The sequence below is a fragment of the Xiphophorus couchianus genome, chromosome 12, assembly GCF_001444195.1.
Source record: "Xiphophorus couchianus chromosome 12, X_couchianus-1.0, whole genome shotgun sequence".
NCBI lineage: Eukaryota > Metazoa > Chordata > Actinopteri > Cyprinodontiformes > Poeciliidae > Xiphophorus > Xiphophorus couchianus.
The window spans coordinates 489,819-508,321 of record NC_040239.1 but is presented as its reverse complement, the minus strand read 5'-3'; the positions used below and the strand labels follow the sequence as shown (position 1 = coordinate 508,321).

At 38.5% G+C, this 18,503-nt stretch overlaps 1 protein-coding gene and 2 long non-coding RNA genes across 12 annotated transcripts in view; 1 reads left to right on the top strand and 2 right to left on the bottom strand.

The window, feature by feature from the left end:
* Nucleotides 1–15,291, bottom strand: part of apba1a (amyloid beta (A4) precursor protein-binding, family A, member 1a) — a 75,903-nt gene extending 60,612 nt beyond the window's left edge. For 4 of the 9 annotated variants that reach the window (XR_003597481.1, XR_003597482.1, XR_003597483.1 and 1 more), the window contains exons 1-2: nt 15,111–15,291; nt 11,825–13,262 (exon numbers count right to left, since the gene is read on the bottom strand). Coding sequence is in view for 6 of the 9 variants with exons in the window: in XM_028032912.1 (XP_027888713.1) it covers nt 11,825–13,156 (1,332 nt within the window). In the remaining 3 variants the exon portion in view is untranslated. Of the gene's footprint in view, nt 1–11,824; nt 13,263–15,102 lie in introns of all 9 variants that reach the window. The other 5 variants (XM_028032906.1, XM_028032908.1, XM_028032910.1 and 2 more) reach the window with 3 other exon arrangements.
* LOC114154110 (uncharacterized) lies at nt 3,511–13,356 on the top strand. The gene is made up of 3 exons (XR_003597489.1): nt 3,511–4,741; nt 5,230–5,234; nt 13,346–13,356. It is a non-coding gene; the product is annotated as an uncharacterized LOC114154110 (long non-coding RNA).
* On the bottom strand, nt 6,265–9,513 carry LOC114154108 (uncharacterized). Of its 2 annotated transcripts, XR_003597485.1 has the most exons (3): nt 8,226–9,513; nt 8,129–8,159; nt 6,265–7,995 (listed from the first exon to the last, which is right to left on the bottom strand). It is a non-coding gene; the product is annotated as an uncharacterized LOC114154108 (long non-coding RNA). The 2 variants fall into 2 exon arrangements; XR_003597486.1 differs by lacking the exon at nt 8,129–8,159.
* Nucleotides 15,292–18,503: the final 3,212 nt, after the last annotated feature.

The window sequence follows — 18,503 nt, the reverse complement described above, 5'->3', positions numbered from 1 at the left end:
AGCTGTCTGGATCAAGACAGGAACCACGTATCAGCGACTGCTCTCTGTCAGCCAGACGCTGCTGCCTGCTGCTCGTGTTCCCCTACCGTCTCTGAGCTTCTGCGCCTCCCGGATCCTTTCCCCTCCCTCAGCAAACCTCCATCAGACGAACTGTAAGCCATTCTCTCCATTCCCCTGTCAAGATTCCCTCAACCTGGTTCCCACTAACCTAATATTACATTCAATATTTATTGTGAATAAATCATTTAATCAAGACCTTCCGGCCTTAAGTTTGAACCTGCATGTGGGTGAAAAAACTCAAATCCAACATGACAAAAGTAGGACTAGAGCAAAACATGTGCTATCATGTTATCACTATCTAGTCTGCTGTTTCCATCTCAGTTTCATGATCGACAGTCATCATCAACACTTATTTTCACGACTTCAAAACAGTGCACAAACTAACATAAACTGTTTATAAAAGAACTGATGTTCATTGACCTTTGATGACCTCTAGAAGCATTTTTCTTAATGATAGCAGCAAAAACGAAAATTTTTGCTGCACAAACCAGCACAAACATAGCCGAGTTGATTGACACCTATTTTGTTTGATTTTATGAAAGTCTGTGGGGGAGCTGGTTGACCTTTTGACCTTTAGACTTTAGTTGATATCTTCAAAGCCAAAACTGCACAAAGGAAATTTTTGCTGCACAGAGTCAAGTTGATTGACACCCATTTTGTTTGATTTGAAGAAGGTGGGGGGACCAACTTCATTCAGATCGGTAACACACCAAGTACTACAGCTAATATTAGCTAGAAATTTGCCGGTGGGCGTAAATACAGTATAGTAATACTCTATTCACGCAAAATAGGAGGTAATATGTGAATCATACTTATGAAAAGTTATCCCCCGAGATCTCACGTCAATAGTCTGTCGATCTGAACAAAAATATCCCTCAGTGCTAAGGCTTCTTTTGCTGTTTTGGTTTAGCCAAGTAGGAGGGACCATAGACATGAATACGTAGACGCCTCATTGAACTCTGAGTCCTACTTACGTCTGCCATCTTGCATGTGGCAGCAGAGCGATAGGAGCTCCCCAAGTCATGTGCTGTGTGGACTTGTTTCAACCATTTTACAATACAAACTGAATTCATTGGCATTACATTTCACAGGTAAGGATGAAAGAGCAGAACTACTTGACTTTGCAGCCAGAAACCCGCTTCTAAACAACCGAGAAATATTTCCTATGTAGCTAAATTGGCCCGAAGTAACCACTGATTGTAATTTTCGTAGTGTAGCTAACGTTTTCATACTGTGTTTTCTAATGAGAGAGAGCTGATGAGAAAACGCTGTTAGAGAGGAAGTGCATTAAAGACCAGGGGCATAAAAGAATGTGCAGTTTTCACAATAAAACTTGGCGTATGGAAAAGTGCGGCGCACAAAGAAATTCGGATGTATAAAGCCTACGCACGCACGTGGCTGCGCATCTTTCCTTTATAAATCCCAATTTGCAGGAAATAAAGCGCAGCTGGTCCGCCCTGTCCCCACCCATAAATGCATATGTAAATTAGTATAAATATCCCGAAGTCTGCCACCACGTGACACAATAACCATGGCAACGTCCTTGTTTGTAGCAGTATAAATATTTATAATAATAATAACTATATGTTTTATTTAGAAGGTGCTTTCAGGACACATAAGGTCACCTCACAAAAATAAAAATAATGCATTTTAAAGAAAGAAAAATCCAAATAAAGACATCGTGCAAATGCCTGTTTGAACAGTAGCGCGTTCAGCTCAGCCAGGTAGACAGCGTGTCAGAGAGTCGTTTGAGTGGGGAATGTGGACGTTTATTCTTAATAGTAGAATCGTACTTATAAGTTTACATTTACAGAATAGATACGCTTTCTGTCCCTAAAGGCGCATTCACAAAGCAGGCATCACTCGACTGAAGGATGAGTGCCAAGCACCCTGTGCCATGCACAGTGCCAAGCACCCTGTGCATAAGCAACACTTCGGGTGTCATTGTCTTCCATCCATCCCAGATGGACCGTCTCGTTGCAGAGAAACAAGCTCAGGGCTCCCATTGGTCGTTATCGTGAGTTAAAATTTTCACGAAATTAAAATGTTCGTTTTTGTTGCGCATCTGTATCTTATTTTGAAGGGATTTGTAAACGTTACCATAGCGACCAGAGTCGGAGAGCGTTAGGGCAGTGGTCGAGACGAGATTAGAGGAGTAGAGCTTGTGAGTTTTAGGTCTGGTTCACGCTGCACAATTTAAGGATTGTCGACCGATTTTCCAAACCTCTGTGACCACAGAGCCGATAAAAGTCCAACAGGTTCGGTCGGTTCGTGAGTCCAGCCACACGGCAGGAGCAACACACCACACACGAACCGATTCCACTCACTCATCCCGATTCCAGAAGAAAATCCCGTAAAACCCCAACATACCATACGTGAATTTAGAATAAACTAACACGGATGACGATGTAGAAACAGTAGTGATAGTTTGTGGCTCATTTTAAGCGATAAAAAACGTAACAAAAAGAAAAGGCGTGAGTGGAGCCGCTCTATTTGCTGCACTGTGCGCTAAACCGGACTCTCAGTTGCGCCATGTCAACTGTTTGGGATTCCCTCCGTGCTTACGTTATGGCGTTTTCTGATTGGCTACCTGTCACATTCAACAGGCTGCGTTCTAATCCCAGTCAGGGAAAACCCCACAGGCTGAGATAATCGAGCCAAGACAATCAAACATGTTGAATATGCCCGATCGGAGCGGCCCCAATATTCTACCGACTGGACCAGATCAGTCGTGACACACCAAACACTACAGACAGGAGTATGGAGTGAAAATAGTCTCAAAATATCTGTGCGTGTGTAAAAGTATCTGTGCGTGTGTAATACTGGATTTGTAACCGGTTTAAGCATCTTTGTGTGTAACTTTGGATCGTTGTGTCTGTGAAACATGATTTGTTAACCTTATAAATAAAAAAAACCTCCTACGCCTACAAATGTTGAAAAAGTACGCACAAGTCACCTGGTACACACACAAAACTGCATTGCACAGATCTGGTTTTAAGACTCTTTTCACGCTTTGGGAGCTCCCAGATTTGTGTGTAGATGGTGTGTTTACATGCTAGTAGAAAGCTGGGTCATCTGAGTTTTGCTCTGAGTCTAGTGTTTTTATCCTCTAAACCAGGGGTACCCAGACTTTTTGAGACCAAGATCTACTTTTTCTCTCACCAGCCAGCTGAGATCTACCTCATGACACGAAGACATAAAAATTGTAAATTAAACTCTATTGTCTTATTTTATGGGCGAATAAACATCAGTTATAGCAAAAATAATAAAGTGATAGAAAACCTAATGCAGTTTCTTCCTCAGTGAGACTCTGTCACTGGGAGGAGGTTACTGGTTTCTCAGTCACAAGCTGGTTGCAAACCTGAGGCCAGCAGGTGTCAGTCAGTTATGGTAGATCTGAACTTTGACCTCAATATGAGAAGCTACAGACTGATAGGAGGAACCAAAGAGCTCTGTAAAGGTAAAGGCAAATCTTCTGAAGTTGGGATATAATTAATTTAATTTCACATAATTACCAGGGTAATTATGTGCCCATTTGTTTATTACAACTTAATGAAATATATTTGTCCTTTTTGATGTTTGTTGTGACTGACGTAAACTCACAAACAAACGAGGTAATTAATCCAAGTTTGTCGTTTATTGAAGGTTTAGAAACTACAGCGGCTGTAATGCGCCACAGCAAAGGTAAAATAACCTGAACAGGTGATCAACTCAAAACCACTCGTACCTTTTTACTCTCTCTTTCTTTGTCGTTTAAGCACACCCGTTGCCGTGGCAACCGCCTGCACCCCGCAAGCCGAGCAAAGATTACGTTAAAAACATAACATTCAGTCGTTACTATATCAGGTTTCCCGGCTTGATATTTATTTCTCGATTATTAATAAGCCTTCCCTGAACACAGCGATGGTTGAGTAGCTAATTTAAACTCCTGCTCTGCTAGTCAGTCGATCTTTGAGTCGCCTTTTTGGGTGTTAATGGAACCGAAACGCACTGAATTGCACAACACCTTGTTGAAACAATAATTACTGAGATTATTAATTTTAACAGGTTTTGTTGATTTTATTATTCTTTAATGAAGCTACAAACGTTTAGGATCTTAGTGAATATTTTGGTAAGCGCGTCAGAAGAGGAAGTGCTGGTCTCAGCATCCTGCGGCGTTCAGTTTGTCACCTTACTGCCGAAATCGACTCAAAACCTTTCCGCGATCGACGTATTGAGCAACCCTCCTCTAAACGTTTCTCCCTGTGCTTGTACCGAAGTGGTAAATACGTTAGTTCGGTGGGAAAACGGTATATCTCAGCACTTCCTTATAATATCTCAAAATTATTTATTCACATATTGTGCATTTTTGAGCGGTACAGGAGACTAAGTGGTCTGATAAACGACCACTGGATGGCGAAATGGTTCGCTGGCCGGAAAAATAGGCAGGCACATCAAGAAACAAAACTTCTTGATGGTCTGCCCTCAGAAGTAAGTAGAAGCTAATGCAGGCTTTGCTCTCCAATTATAATGAGACTTGGAGTAATTATAAATAATTTCAGATTACGTTTTATATGGCTGGTATTTTGATACTCTGCCCTCCTCATATGTTTCTGTTAGCGGGAGCTAATGTTTATGTGAGCTATGCTACTTTAGCTGTTCGCAGCTAAATCCGTGTATTTTTAGTGTCACACTCAGCACAGTGTGAGTCTATCTTCAGTCTTAACTTTAACCCAGGTTGATCTAGTTTTATCATGCTGAAGTCAGCAAGCATCTTCAGGACATTATGGCAGTTGGATGTTGGTCACTATCACTGAAACCGTATTTTGTTGCTTCAGCTGTGTTAGGGCCCCTGGGCTCTTGAGGTTGTGCAGGCTTCTTTTTGATATGCAGGTTCAGTTGTGAGGGCACACCTTCCTGATTGGGCGCAGGAGAGCAGCCACCCCATTGGACCAGCAGAGAATTGCAAACCAATCAGACGTTGATGAGCCTCACCTGCTAAAAGGCTCCTGAAATCATTCCTTCAGTGGGGCAGCTTGTAGGAAGAGGTTTTGTTAAGCTGTTCCCCCACCTTTGGTGTTTACAACTGTTTTGGTCAGTTTTGAACTATTTTGTTCTTACTTGTTCTTCTAAGTAGTTTGACTCTGCTTTAGATTGACTTTATACAAGCTAGATGTTTGTGTTTAGGAGGTTTGGTTCTCCCTTTGTGTCCTTCCTTTTGGGTTGTTTTGAGTTTACTTTAGGCTGACTTGTTTGGACATTTTGTAATTTAATTTGCACTTAACATTGTTGAATTTGTTGGTCCTTTTTTGGTTTAATTGGGTTAAGTTGTATTGTGTTTTGGTTTGGTGAAACCATCTTTTGTAATTAAAAACCTTTACATTCCACTTATTTTCTCTGGACACATTTTTATGTTACCGCCCTGAACTCCTAGACCCTGTGGGTGTAACAAGCAGTACTGAAGGTAGACCTGGACTTTATTCACAAGAACAAACTGAAAGGTATTTCGTTTATGTTGACTTCTCGACATATTTAAGGATTTAGTCTAATGTTCACACATTGGCCTGTCACAATAATCAATTAATCAGATGATAAATTAAAACACACTCAATCATTTCCATTGACCTGATTTATTGTTTCTCTTTTTTTCTCTCTTTCTACTAAAAACTGGATGATAAAAGCCTTCAGTTTGGTACTTTTGGTAAAGGCAATTTTGTTTACACAGACTTCAAAATTCATTAGTTGTTTTATTTTTTTTCTATATTAAAAATGTCTTCCAGTTCCAGTGTTGAATTTTCATTAGAATTTAAAGTTTAATGACCTTTGAGAGTGTGTTCTTGCATTATTATTTTGTGCTTACCATCTTATTACTTAAAAAAATGGTCTCAAAAGAACAATATTATCGTTTGAGAACTTCTGGAACAATTTATCATACAGTAAAATTTTTCATTGTGACAGACCTATTCACACATCCTACAGAATCTTCAGATTAAATTGTGTTTGTGTCTCGATCTCTGAAATCCACAGAGACTCCATTTCATCGCCCCTTAAACAAATATATACCTCATCTGCAAACCTGCTGTTCCTGTTTGTCTTCATTTCAAGTTGATTAATGTAGATGATAAAATGTATTCAGATGGTTTAGATTTTCATAAGCAGTAAATTTCTTTCTCAATTGATAGTTTGACACAATTTACAGCTAATAAACACATACTTAAAAAAATATATATTTTATGCATTTATTTAAAGCACCACTGCAAAAATAGCCTCCACAGCAAAACATTTAATGCATAAACATTTGATCAACATAAAAAGAAAGATTTCTACATACATTGTGATGATTCAAATAATTTTCAGGTTCAGTAATGTTTTGTCAAAGACAGGTTTGTCAGTGCATCAGCTGTTCAGGAAAATCAACATACATTTTTTCTAACACTAACAACTTGTTCTTTTCTCTGCATCTTCAGACAATCTGCAACAGCTGAGATTCTGGGAGTTTCAACACCAAAACCTCAAGCTTCAAATTGAGCCGTCAACTGGACCAAGACGCCTTTCAAACAACTACAGTAGTTAACGTGCTCTGTTGGTAGACATTATGGTTTATCTGTAGAGACTGTCCTTGGTTGTCTTTGAATACACAGCTTTATGGTGTTTTCTTTTGTTAATTCATTATAGTTAATATTTGAGCATCTATGTAAGTTTTAAGACATTTCATTGTTAACTTTAGGTTGCTGTGAAACCACCCATGTTAATCTGAACCTATTTTGTTAAAGATTCAACAGATTTGTTGCAATCTTAAATATTTAATCTGTCCTTTCTGCAGTGAGGTGAACATTAAAGTTAATTCAGAAAACACTTTTGTCATCTTCTTTCTACATTATAAATCGAATGATGCCTCTATAAAAATCATATATTTGTGACATCAAACTTTTTTCTGCCATAAAGCAATGGTCAAACTACGGGTAAATGTTTGTAATTCACTTTCAACAAATGGAAACCAAAAAGGTTTTAAAGTAAAGACACTGTGAATACTCCTCATCTACCTCAACACAGGTAGTTTCCACTGTATATACGTAAGTAAATGTGATTATAACTGAGTGAAAATTGTACAGCAGGGCTTTAGCTCCAGTTCAGGAGGGTCAGTGTCCTCCAACCTTTAGATGTCTCTTCTTTAACGCACCTGCGTCAAATCATGAGGTCAGAGGTCATTAGCACGACTCTGGAGAACTTGACTCCCCTAAGCAGCCATTTAATTCAGTTGTGTTGGACCAGAAAGTATCTAAATGTTGCAGGAAACCAGAAATCAATGCCTGGATCTGAGGATCCCGTTGGAGGATCAGTGTGTTGAGATCTGAAAGCTTCTGATCCTCCAGTAAGTAAAATAACACCAGACCCGATCCATCAGTCAGCCGTTTCGTCCTGTGTAGAGATAAATATAAAATACCGTTTTCCACCGAACTAACGTATTTGCCACTTCGGCACAAGCACAGTGAGAAACGTTTTAGAGGATAAAAACACTAGACTCAGAGTAAAACTCAGATGACCCAGCTTTCTACTAGCATGTAAATGCACCATCTACACACAATCTGGGAGCTCCCGAAGCGTGAAAAGAGTCTCAAAACCAGATCTGTGCGTAAATGCAGTTTTATGTGTGTACCAGGTGACTTGTGCGTACTTTTTCAACATTTGTAGGCGTAGGAGAAGGTTTTTTTTTTAAGGTTTACAAATCATGTTTCACAGACACAACGATCCAAAGTTACACACAAAGATGCTTACATGAGTTACAAATCCAGTATTACAGACGTGTAATAGTTGTAAAAAGGATCAATAACGTCACACTGGAATCAGGATCTGTGTCAGTTTATTCCTATAAGACAGTGTGGGACACACTCAACCACCAGGTATGGTACACACAGTCACAGTCAGATCCCAGCAGCTCAGTTAGGCAGCTTCTCCCTTTTTATATTAACAAATGGAATAAAGAAAAATAAAATCATGTACAAATCAGTATCAATGAAATATGTTAATACATAAAGCAAAATAATATAAATAAAAGTCAAAAATATAATACAAAACTTAAAATTCTTACTTTATGTAAAAGAATGCGTAAAGGACCTATTCTGTAATAAAGTAATGAAATTAAAAGATATAAAACTACAACAGAAAACTGTGTATTCATCACATACCTATAAGACACAGTGTGGGACACACTCAATCACCGGGTATGGTACACACAGTCACAGTCTGCGGCCCAACAAACACATTTTGGAGGGAAAACTTCAGACAAACTTTATAAGAGTAACAGTTTAATTTTAACCAAACCCAAAGTTTTTAAAACACTTAAAGACACTTAACATTATATTTTTATGCAGCACAAAAACTGTGAGAACTATTTGTAACGTTATAAACATTACTGAGAGTGAGAGGTAGCATTAGCACACATCTTACGAGCAGCTCAATTAGGCAGCTTTTGACTGGCTGCTGCATCTACGTTACAGAACCTTACTTTGTGCAACACTAATAACCATCCTCCCAGAACAATATTTACAGTAGGAACCAAAAATAGCCTGCAGCAGTGCAAAAGCGATAACTGACAGGTCAATTGTTTTGAGAAGGTTCATAATAAAAATAAATAAATAAATAAAAATTAACACACACAGATATTTTTACACATGCACAGATACTTTTATACACGCACAGATATTTTGAGACTATTTTCACTCCATACAAGAGGATCGGTTACCGTTATCACAAGCAACAAGCTTAGAACTCAGTACGCTCTAAGATCGTCAAAATTTTAATTGTGCCGCATGACCCTCCCCTCCACCTCCCCGGACAGCAGTAAAATTGCCAAGTCTTGACTGATCCGCTGTGACAAAAAGCTTGGTTACTACTGACCTAGAGGACTTGCTATTTATGTTTTACAAAGGAATTTTAAAAAGCATTAAGTGGCTGTAACTCGGCGCAGCTGCTGCCAAATTACTGTCCACAGTCTGCATATAGATTCAGGCACATAAAGAAAAAAACGGTACAAGAAAGATTGGTGGAGACTGTCCCCTTCAGTCCAAAGTTGGTTGGGACATGTCCACACCTTCGGGAAGTTATGCCTTCAATCCATATGCAATGAATATCAATGTAAACGATTAAATCAGATTTAATTGCATTGATAGTTAATTTATGTCTTGGGCCAAGTCTAAATGTGATCAGCATTACATTATGCTTTTAGATCCACTAACTGATGATTTGATTTGGATACAGAAGTACAAATAATTGATATTTACAGTATTTTAATTGCATTTTTTTGATTTGTTGTCTATAGTTGTAGGTTTAAGTATTGTCTTCCAGTAACATAATTACCCAGCAACGCCTCCATGCCACTACTAAGGCTCTAGAGACCTGAGTGAAGTTGGCCCCAGCACCTTCTTCAAATCAGACAAAATTGGTGTCAAAAGTTTGTGCTGGTTTGTGCAGCAAAAATTTCCGTTTGTACCTCTATCATTTTAAAGATATAAAGAAATGTTTCTAGAGGTCATCAAAGGTCAACCCACCTTCCTCAAATCAGACAAAATGGGTGTCAATTAACTTGACTACGTTTGTGCTGGTTTGTGCAAAACGTTTGACACCAATTTTGTCCGATTTCATAAAAGTGGGGGGGCTGGTTGACCTTTTGACCTTTAACCTTTCATTAATATCTTCAAAGCCAAAGCAGCACAAACGACAATTTTTGCTAAAGTTAGAAAACCAGCACAAACGTAGTCGAGTTGATTGACACCAATTTTGTCTGATTTGAAGAAGGTGGGGGGCAAACTTCACTCAGGTCTGTAGAGCCTTAGTAAGTTTTCTGGGGGAAACCCGGCCCAGACCATCATTTTATTTTCATTACGGTGTTGCTGACTGATTCTGCATGTGGGTTAAACAACTCCCTACAAACATGGCATTTAGCAACGCTAATGAGTAATGCAATGACATTATTATTAACTGCATACACAAATTGTTTGTGGAAAATGTCTTTAAAAACTAAGGAGACAGGAAAAACTTTGGGTTTCAAATGAGCAAGAATCTCCTGGAAGGAGAGCAACTTGCTGAAACTTGTCAAAGAAAGGGCTAGAAGGAAAGATCTTTGAGGGTAACCTTGCCTTCAAACAACAACAGCTGTTCAAGAACGTCAGAATTTTCAATCAGAAATGACAATACAGCCTGGTTAAAGTTCCAGTCTCCTGAGCCCCACACTATGTCTCACTGCTTCACTGGTCTTAAAGTCTGGAACCAATGACTCTGACAGTCTTGCCAAGGCAGATTAGAGTGGTTAATTTCTCAGTAGCAAACAATGCCAGATATATTTGATTATATTTTAAGAAGCTTATACATTTTCAATCTTTGTTGATATTGTAGAACCCTGTCAGTGTTTAGCTACTGTGATGACCGATTGCGAGGATGCATGTGTGCAAGCCCACAAGGATGAGACAAACATTTAAGCGAATGCTGAGTTTACGTGATGTTCATGAAATGCATCATTCCAACTTTTGCTTTGTATCCGTTTTCCAACTGCAGAGAGGATCTTGTAGTGAACACCTGATTGACAACATGTGAGTCTCACGCTCATAAGTGGTAACTTTGAAAGCCATGTTCATGTTGCACACCCTCCTCAGCAAACTCTGTGACTCATTAGTCCTGATAAAGACTGAGTCTTTTGGTCACATGTATTAATTCTGACCTTGGTCTATCCCTCCTGTGGACACGTGCTGTGTTTTTCTTTTCAGATCTCAGTAATACTTTGTGAGGACACTGGACAGGAAATTGAATCAGTTCTGTTTTTCACAGAATGTTTAAATAGAAATAGTTTCTTAAAGTGGATCAATCATAATATATTCTTTAAACCTTTATTATTATTATTATAAAAAACAAACAACAAATATCTTTAACCAAAAATTGTCAAACAGTTTATGTAACTGTATGACTTCCTTCTTATGTGTATGAACTCATTTCTTCTATTTTCATTATCTGCTCAGGTTACTACGCCATTTGGAGGTCAAGTGACAGTAAACAGTATACCTTGTATATTGTGACTGGATCTGTTTGTTTGTAATGATATTTTTTCCTTTGAGATACCAGATATGCAATCATGATTTTTATTTTTGTCTGTCTAATTACATAATTTTTACAAATTAAGTCAGATGTGGTCATGTAAAAGGTGTTGACCTTTTTATTTGAGTTGCCTTTTTTTAATGCCAATTATGTTTTGACTCTTACTTGAGTGATTTTTTTAAATTAACTTTTTAGTTCTGTTAAGATTACAGCTGAAAACTGGTTATGAGTGACGGTGCCCTGTCTTTTCTACATCTTTGTGTGAATGTAATGCATTAAACCTATTAATCTGTGAGAGGATGAATGTCAGTGTTTTGATACTCACTGTCAGAACACTGATACTGAATCCTGGAACATTGCTTACTTAGACTTAGACTTAGACTGACTTTATTGTCATTTTGCATGCACAGGGTGTATACAGAACGAAATTTCGTTGCATACGGCTCAGGACAGTGTGAGCATACGGCTCACACTGTACAATGAAAACCAAAGGAAATATGGATGTTTTGTGTTAGGTGGGAATTCACCAAGAGAAACAAATGTGTAAATTCAATCCTCTTTCTTCCTACAATTGTTTCTCACACATCTTAAATGACAGTCATCTGATTTACCCTAGGAGTGTAAGAACCCTAGACTTAAAGTTAACTGTTAACATAATTCAAATAATCGTGTGCAGTGCAAATCAAAGCTTTGTACTTACATCATCCCCAGGAAATGGCTGGAAATCATACTCTGTATTTGAACTCAAATCCTGTCTCATCACCCAAACTGGTTCCTTTGGTTCGTCCGGTGTATATGGGGATCTTATAGTTCTCGTCTTCACCTCTTCAATAGCCTCCTTAATGTCCTTAATAACCAAAGAGATAGCATCTGCCTTCTCCTGACTATTCTTCATTGATAAAGTCTCATCAGAACAATTCAGAACCTGGTGTGTGACTGAGTCCTCCCGGCTTGCAGCTTCGCAGTTTTTGTTTGAAGTGATTTGAGTTGTAGGTTCAGAATGATCTTTCAGGGGCCGTTTTTTAGCTTTTGCTTTGCTTCCAAGATTTTGAGGGCCTAGACTTTGGTTGAGCTCAGCTACAGTTTGTTCATTGTCCTCATCCAGGTCACAGCTAGCAGTGCTTCGGGGCTGGGCAAACTCTGCATCCTTTTCTGGACTGTCTAACTCACCATCAGAGCGCTGGGTATAGTGACGCAATCTTGAGCCAACAGCCTCCTTCAGATGGTGATGCCTATCTCTCTCTTTACTTTGCAAATGCTGAATGCTGGTCTTTCTCTTATTTAGAGACTGTTTTTCATTTGAAAAAAACGGAAAAAGGGAAGCTGGAACATCACAGATTTTTTCATAAACTTGGTCAGAGAATGAATAGATCTCATACAAGTCAGTATATACATTTTCTGAGTTTTCACAGGCTGCACAAATAGCTTGGCCTACAGAGTAGCTAACTGGTTCGGAATAGACGTTGCCGGTGTAGTCAGCATTCAGCATCTCATCTGTTTCATTTGGTCTTTCAGGATCTGGACTGTCTTGCATGGGTTTGCATGTCAGAGACAGAAATTGAGAGGGGATGTCATTAGGTGAAGAAGGATGTTGCTGTTCAGCCATAGCACTTTCTCTGTTTTCTTTCTTTCTATATTGTTCTTGGGGGACATGGGTCCTCACCTGGTCTTTTAACACTGATTGTTCCTCATTTACTGACATTAACCCCCAACAACTATTTGTCTGCTGTGTATAGGGGGATCTCTCTGCCTCTCCCCGTTGCCACAATGTTTGCCTCTCCCACTCATCTTTCATCTGGGCTTTAGTCCCTGCTGATCTGGTGGCAGGATAAGCCATCTGTGATTGAGGAGTTTGGAGGTCCATGTCTACCTTCTGTGGTCTGCACTGATCAGGAACCCTAAGTCTTCCTCCATTACTTTCTGCAGTTGAGGTTTCAAAGCATCTAATGCATTTCTCTTGGTTGCCCAGGTTACAGTATTGGCCATTTTCGCACATGTTCTGATGACAAAGTCCAGTGTCCGTGTCTTCCATTGTTCCCTCGTCAGGTTTTGATTTCTGGTGACTTTTTGGTATCTGGTGGACTTAACGGTGTGAAAAAAAACTCTTACCACACAACCCAAAGACATCTGAAAAAAAACTGAAAAGAGAATAGAAAAGAGAGAAAATTTTCAGATACAACATAATAATCAAGACATTGATTTCATAGGACACCCAAATTAGTCTTTCATCCACTGCATGTCCAGCTGCACCTCTTACTTACAACAGTTTTATACCTGTGAATTCTGAAATAATCAACAAACATACCCACCAGCATAACAAATGACTCTGACTAACTTGTCCAGAATAGAGAAACATCTAGCTAAATGCAAGTTGATGATTTGTGGATTAAGAGAAGATTGAATATTTCATGATCTGTATCTGAACACAACATAGCCTGGCTATGAGTGTTTTGTTTGGACTGATTTTAGATCACATGATTAAATGCCAACTTCCTGTTTTAGTCAAAAAAACGGGAAAATCAGTTTATTGAATGACATTTTAATGTCTGACTTGAGCCAGCCTGGTGCATCTTCATATTTAAAGTATTTGTTATGATTTAGAATTAGAAGTGCCAGGGGTGTTGTGGTGGTGCAGGGGTAGAGCACAACGTGGGTAAGTAGGCCTTAGTCCTCGGCGCGGCCGTTACAGGTTTGAGTTCTGGCCTATTGACCTTTGCCTCTTCCACCTCTCTCATTACCCACTCTTTTGTGTGACCATTTCAAATAAAGGCCACTACAGCAAACAACAACTCTTAACAAAAAGAAATAGAAGTGCCAGAATTGACTTATTTAGAAGCAAGATCAAGTGACATTGTGTATGACCCAAAAATAGTTTTAAAAAAATGTAATTTAATATTAAAAGTGCCAGTTCTATGCAAAGGAAGGGCTTTATAATAAATATTTTTAAAAGGTACAATTCTTTCAATTGGCCTTTGTTTTCCTTTTTAACAGTTGGAGAAAAGTACTTAGCAATAATGTGAGTGAATAAACCGTTTCCTATAGAAAATATTTCGTCCAGACTACCTGGACAGAAATCAGACTGTCAGGACTCTGGGATTTTGTTTATTTCTGTTTTACTAAGACCTTGCATCTGTCCCTGTCTCAGGCCAGAGTCCCATCCTGCCTGAAATCCTCCACCATCGTTCCCATTCCTAAAAAATCACAGATCACCTGCATGAATGACTACAGACTAGTGGCTCTCAACCCATTGGTGATGAAATGTTTTGAAAAACTGGTTCAGAGTCACATCTTAGCGTTCATTCCTCACACCTTTGATACACAGCAGCTTACTTACTCATTTTTCTTTTGAATCCTTATTTTAAACAAATAAGGAAAATCAATTGTCACATCAGCCCCACCAAGATTTTTTTCCCACCACTTGCCACTGGGCATCATATACCTACAATGCAGCTAATAGACACATTGAAATACATAAACACACTAGCACACACATAGACATGTAAACATATTTCTTGACATTAATGACAACCCATAACCTCAGCTGGTTTGAAATCACTGCATCACAGTCTTTCAGCGCCAGATCTATCTATCTATCTATCTATCTATCTATCTATCTGGATAGATAGAGACATTGGTCTGGTTCTCTGAAACAGCATCTATAAAAACCTAACTAGGCAGGACTGCGGAAGCTGCGCCTGGCAATAACAAAGCTTGAGGCCGATTCATCCAACAAGGTTTGTTGTTGAAGGATTTAGAGAAACCAGCTCGTCGTCGTGAATACGATGTCCTAACTTTACAGTCAATTTGGATCTGAGGATAGTCTCTGTTCGGAAAGCCAGCGAATATTTTTCTGTAACTGCTCCGATAATCAGCAATGTGGGCGGCGAAAGAAAACCTTTTCAAAGAGCACAGCTTGTTGGAATATTTACAGAATTTAGCTCTATTAGACAGTGAAAGAATTTCAGTAGATTGTTGGACAAACTCACCAGCTGTAAGGAGGAATGTTAGCAGCGTGGAGCGGTTTATTCCACCAGCAATTATTGTCCAGCATCCACGAAGCGACTGCTATGTGGAAGAGAGGAGAGAGAGAAAGAGAGGGAAAAGAGAGAGAGCGAAAAGAGAGAGAAAAGAGAGAGAGCGAGAGAGAGAGACAGAGAGCAGGAGGGTCCACCTGTGTCAGGACTCTGGGTTTTTGTGTTTGGTTTTTACTTTTGCATGTTTATCATTATGTTTTAGTTCACTTTAGTTTCGCTCTTCATTGTCATTTTAGTTTTATTATTTGGATGTAATTTGTTTTGGTTCGATTGTTCTTGCTTTCCTCTTTTCAGCCCCCTGTAGTATTTCTAGCTATGTTTATTTTTCATCCTAGTTTCAGTTATTTTCTGATGTCTGAGTTTATGTCTATCTTTCTTTATTGATTCCAGTTAAGTTATTTCTTAAGTCCTTCTAGCTTTCCCCCAAAGTGTTCCTAGTTTTCTTATTTTGTTACTTTAGGTTTAGTCTTTTTGTCTGAATTTATGTCCATCTTTTCTTTAGTGATTCTAGTTACGTTATTTCTTTGTTTAGATTTTCTAGTTATTCTAGCTCTATGTCCTTATTATTGTTAGATTGGCCCTGTTTCCGTTTAGGTTTCAGGTCTTTTTCTCTTCTAGTTCAGGTTTTCTTTAGTCTTAGTGTTTCTTTAGTATTTTCTTAGCTCCCTGGTGTTTTCTCCCTTTTGTATTAGAAAGTATTAGTATTTAGTATTAGAAATATTTTCTTAGCTCCCCTGTTGCCACCCCTCAGTCAGCTGCTGTGCCAACTTCTCACACCTGCACCAGTTTTCTCATTAAGTCAGCTCCTTTGTTTCCACTCTGAACCTCACAGTATTTAACCTGAGAACAATTTCAAGAAGGTGAGAATTTTGGAGGTGAAGTGGTTAATTATTTTTATTTAAGAATCTTGTGAATGATTATCTCAAAGTATTCCCAGATGTCAGATTTTTTCTTCTCGCTGGCTCCATTTCAATCAAGTTTATTTGATTGAAATAAACAATTGCAGAGAAGCAACAATGCAGTTTCAAAGTGCTTTACATAATAATAACACATAAAGTCATAAAATATACCATAATCAACAATTGAGAAAACCAATAATAAACATTACATTATGATGAATGCCATCACCAAAATCATTAATACACATGAACTATAAAAGTTGCTTTTATTTTGGCCACTGCTGAAGACAAACACTCCTTTGATGAGCGATCAATCTGGAGCTAACACAATACATTAATAACCCATGAAGCTGCTCGGCTCATCACGCTTTTATTTTGAAAACCGACACACAAAATGAAGCAGTCACGTGACCCATGAAATGGCGGCATCGTTGGTTGCCAGTCACGTGGTTTTCAGCAAGACGACACAAGTATCCAAACGGTGCTTCATCTGACACGCCCCCTTTTTACTCGGCGCACCCTCGAAGCCTGGCTTCAGATGACGTCACTATTACTCTCCTGTGCTGCCTGGACTTTGTATTTTCTATGATTTTTCATTAAAACCACCAACTCAACTTCTGCTTCTCTGCAATTGGGTCTACACTTCTACCACCAACCATGACACCTGGACAGATTGCAAGTCCATCACAGTCCATAATTTTTAGCATCTTTACATACTGTGAAAACATCAATTAATGCTTGGACATTTGTTGTACTTTTTATTTATTTATTTTGTAAAATAGAAACAAGTATTATTCTAGGAATTGTCGTAAGGACAAGTTTAGTGTTGCGTTGCCACCATCCACCATAGCCACTCCCGAGCAATCAACAGATCAGGTGTTCAGTTCAGTTCGTTGTATTTTAGGCTGCGTTCCTCTAGCAGTCTTCAGTGGTGATGCTCAAGACCACTTGAGCATCACTTACTTTCGGTTACGTTGATGACGGAAAGTAAGGTATCGCATTCGCCATTCTGTTATTATAGATTAAATTCTGCATGTGTGCAAACTGAGGACTGGCATGTGATGTTTGTAGGGCTTCCTGGGTGATTGGGACCTGGTTAGGCATGTTAAGACTTCATAGGGGTACAAAAGGCTGTAAATCCCATCTCATTATTTGGGGAACCATAAACAGGAACATTTCTTAAGAGCAATTTTGGGGGGGTCGGCAAAGTTAAAGTTAAATGTAACGTAAAATGTGGTTTAAATAATATTTTTTGTGTTCAAGCCTTAGGACCCAAAATGACTAGTAAGTAGCAAAATAAATGTGTTTTTCTCAACCTAGTGAGACCCACAGAAATCAAACTAAGATTCAAATGTTTAGATATGAGTTTGGTTCAGTGTCAAAGATTTAATCTCTTAAAGCTCTAAATAAAACAAGTTTTAATGAGTGACTCCACTTAATAAAAGTCCTCATAAATATTGATTTATTGCAGTGGTTCTCAATACAAGTTATGTGTTATTTAAATTATAACTTAAGTTGCTTTAAACTTTAATATTTTGTTTGTTTGTTTTTCCATGTCCTGGATGGCAGAGAACCTATAAATATGTAGAAATTGAATATCTGGGAGTATCATAACTTAAACTTAAGGCTCAGCACCAGAGTTTTATAGAAAAGTATTCAGATTTTATTTTGTGGTTTGTTATCATCTTACATTGAAGATGATAACAAATAAAGGCATACTTTATTTTTTTTTACCGTCAGCTGCTCTGCAATAGCTCCTCTGCTCTCGGCTCCCATACAGAGCTGTCAGCACTAGCTGATAATGCTCATCCGCTCCCTCCAGTTTCAAACTCTTCCCATTAAAGTTAGAGAGCTAAATATAATTGAAATATTGGCTACCTTCGACAGAAAAAGGAGCCAAGTCTATGAAACCAACGTAGCAGTTTAGCTAGTTTTGATTTATGGTATAATGAGGCAGTTTATCATGATTCAGCCAAAGTAATGAAATAATGAACTGTAGTCTGATTTTTATTGTTAATGTGTTTCTTCCTATTGAGCAGTGAAAGTAAATTAAAGTTGTTACATGTTTTTTCCTTTAAGTGTTTACTTACTGGAGGTTTTTAGTTTGTGCTGCAGACCCACAGCTAACAGTTAGCTCCTCACTTCAACAGCTAAGACCTAAAATAAATTCTTTTTTTTTTTTTTAGACGAATGGCAGATTTATTTCGTTCTTTGTTTTTATTGTCTCTTTATATTGATATTGTTAAATACAATGACTTTTATGACTTCTTCGGGAGGGATCGTTCTGGAATTTTCCAAGATTGGGGGGGTCCAGACCTGCCGAGATTTACGCCCTTGATTTAGGATTTATGCTTAAATTCTATTATTTGTAGCTGCATTTCGGCTGCATCTTTAATTGCTTTCCATTCAGTAATACCTTTGCAATTATGTGCCACCGGCTGCCCCC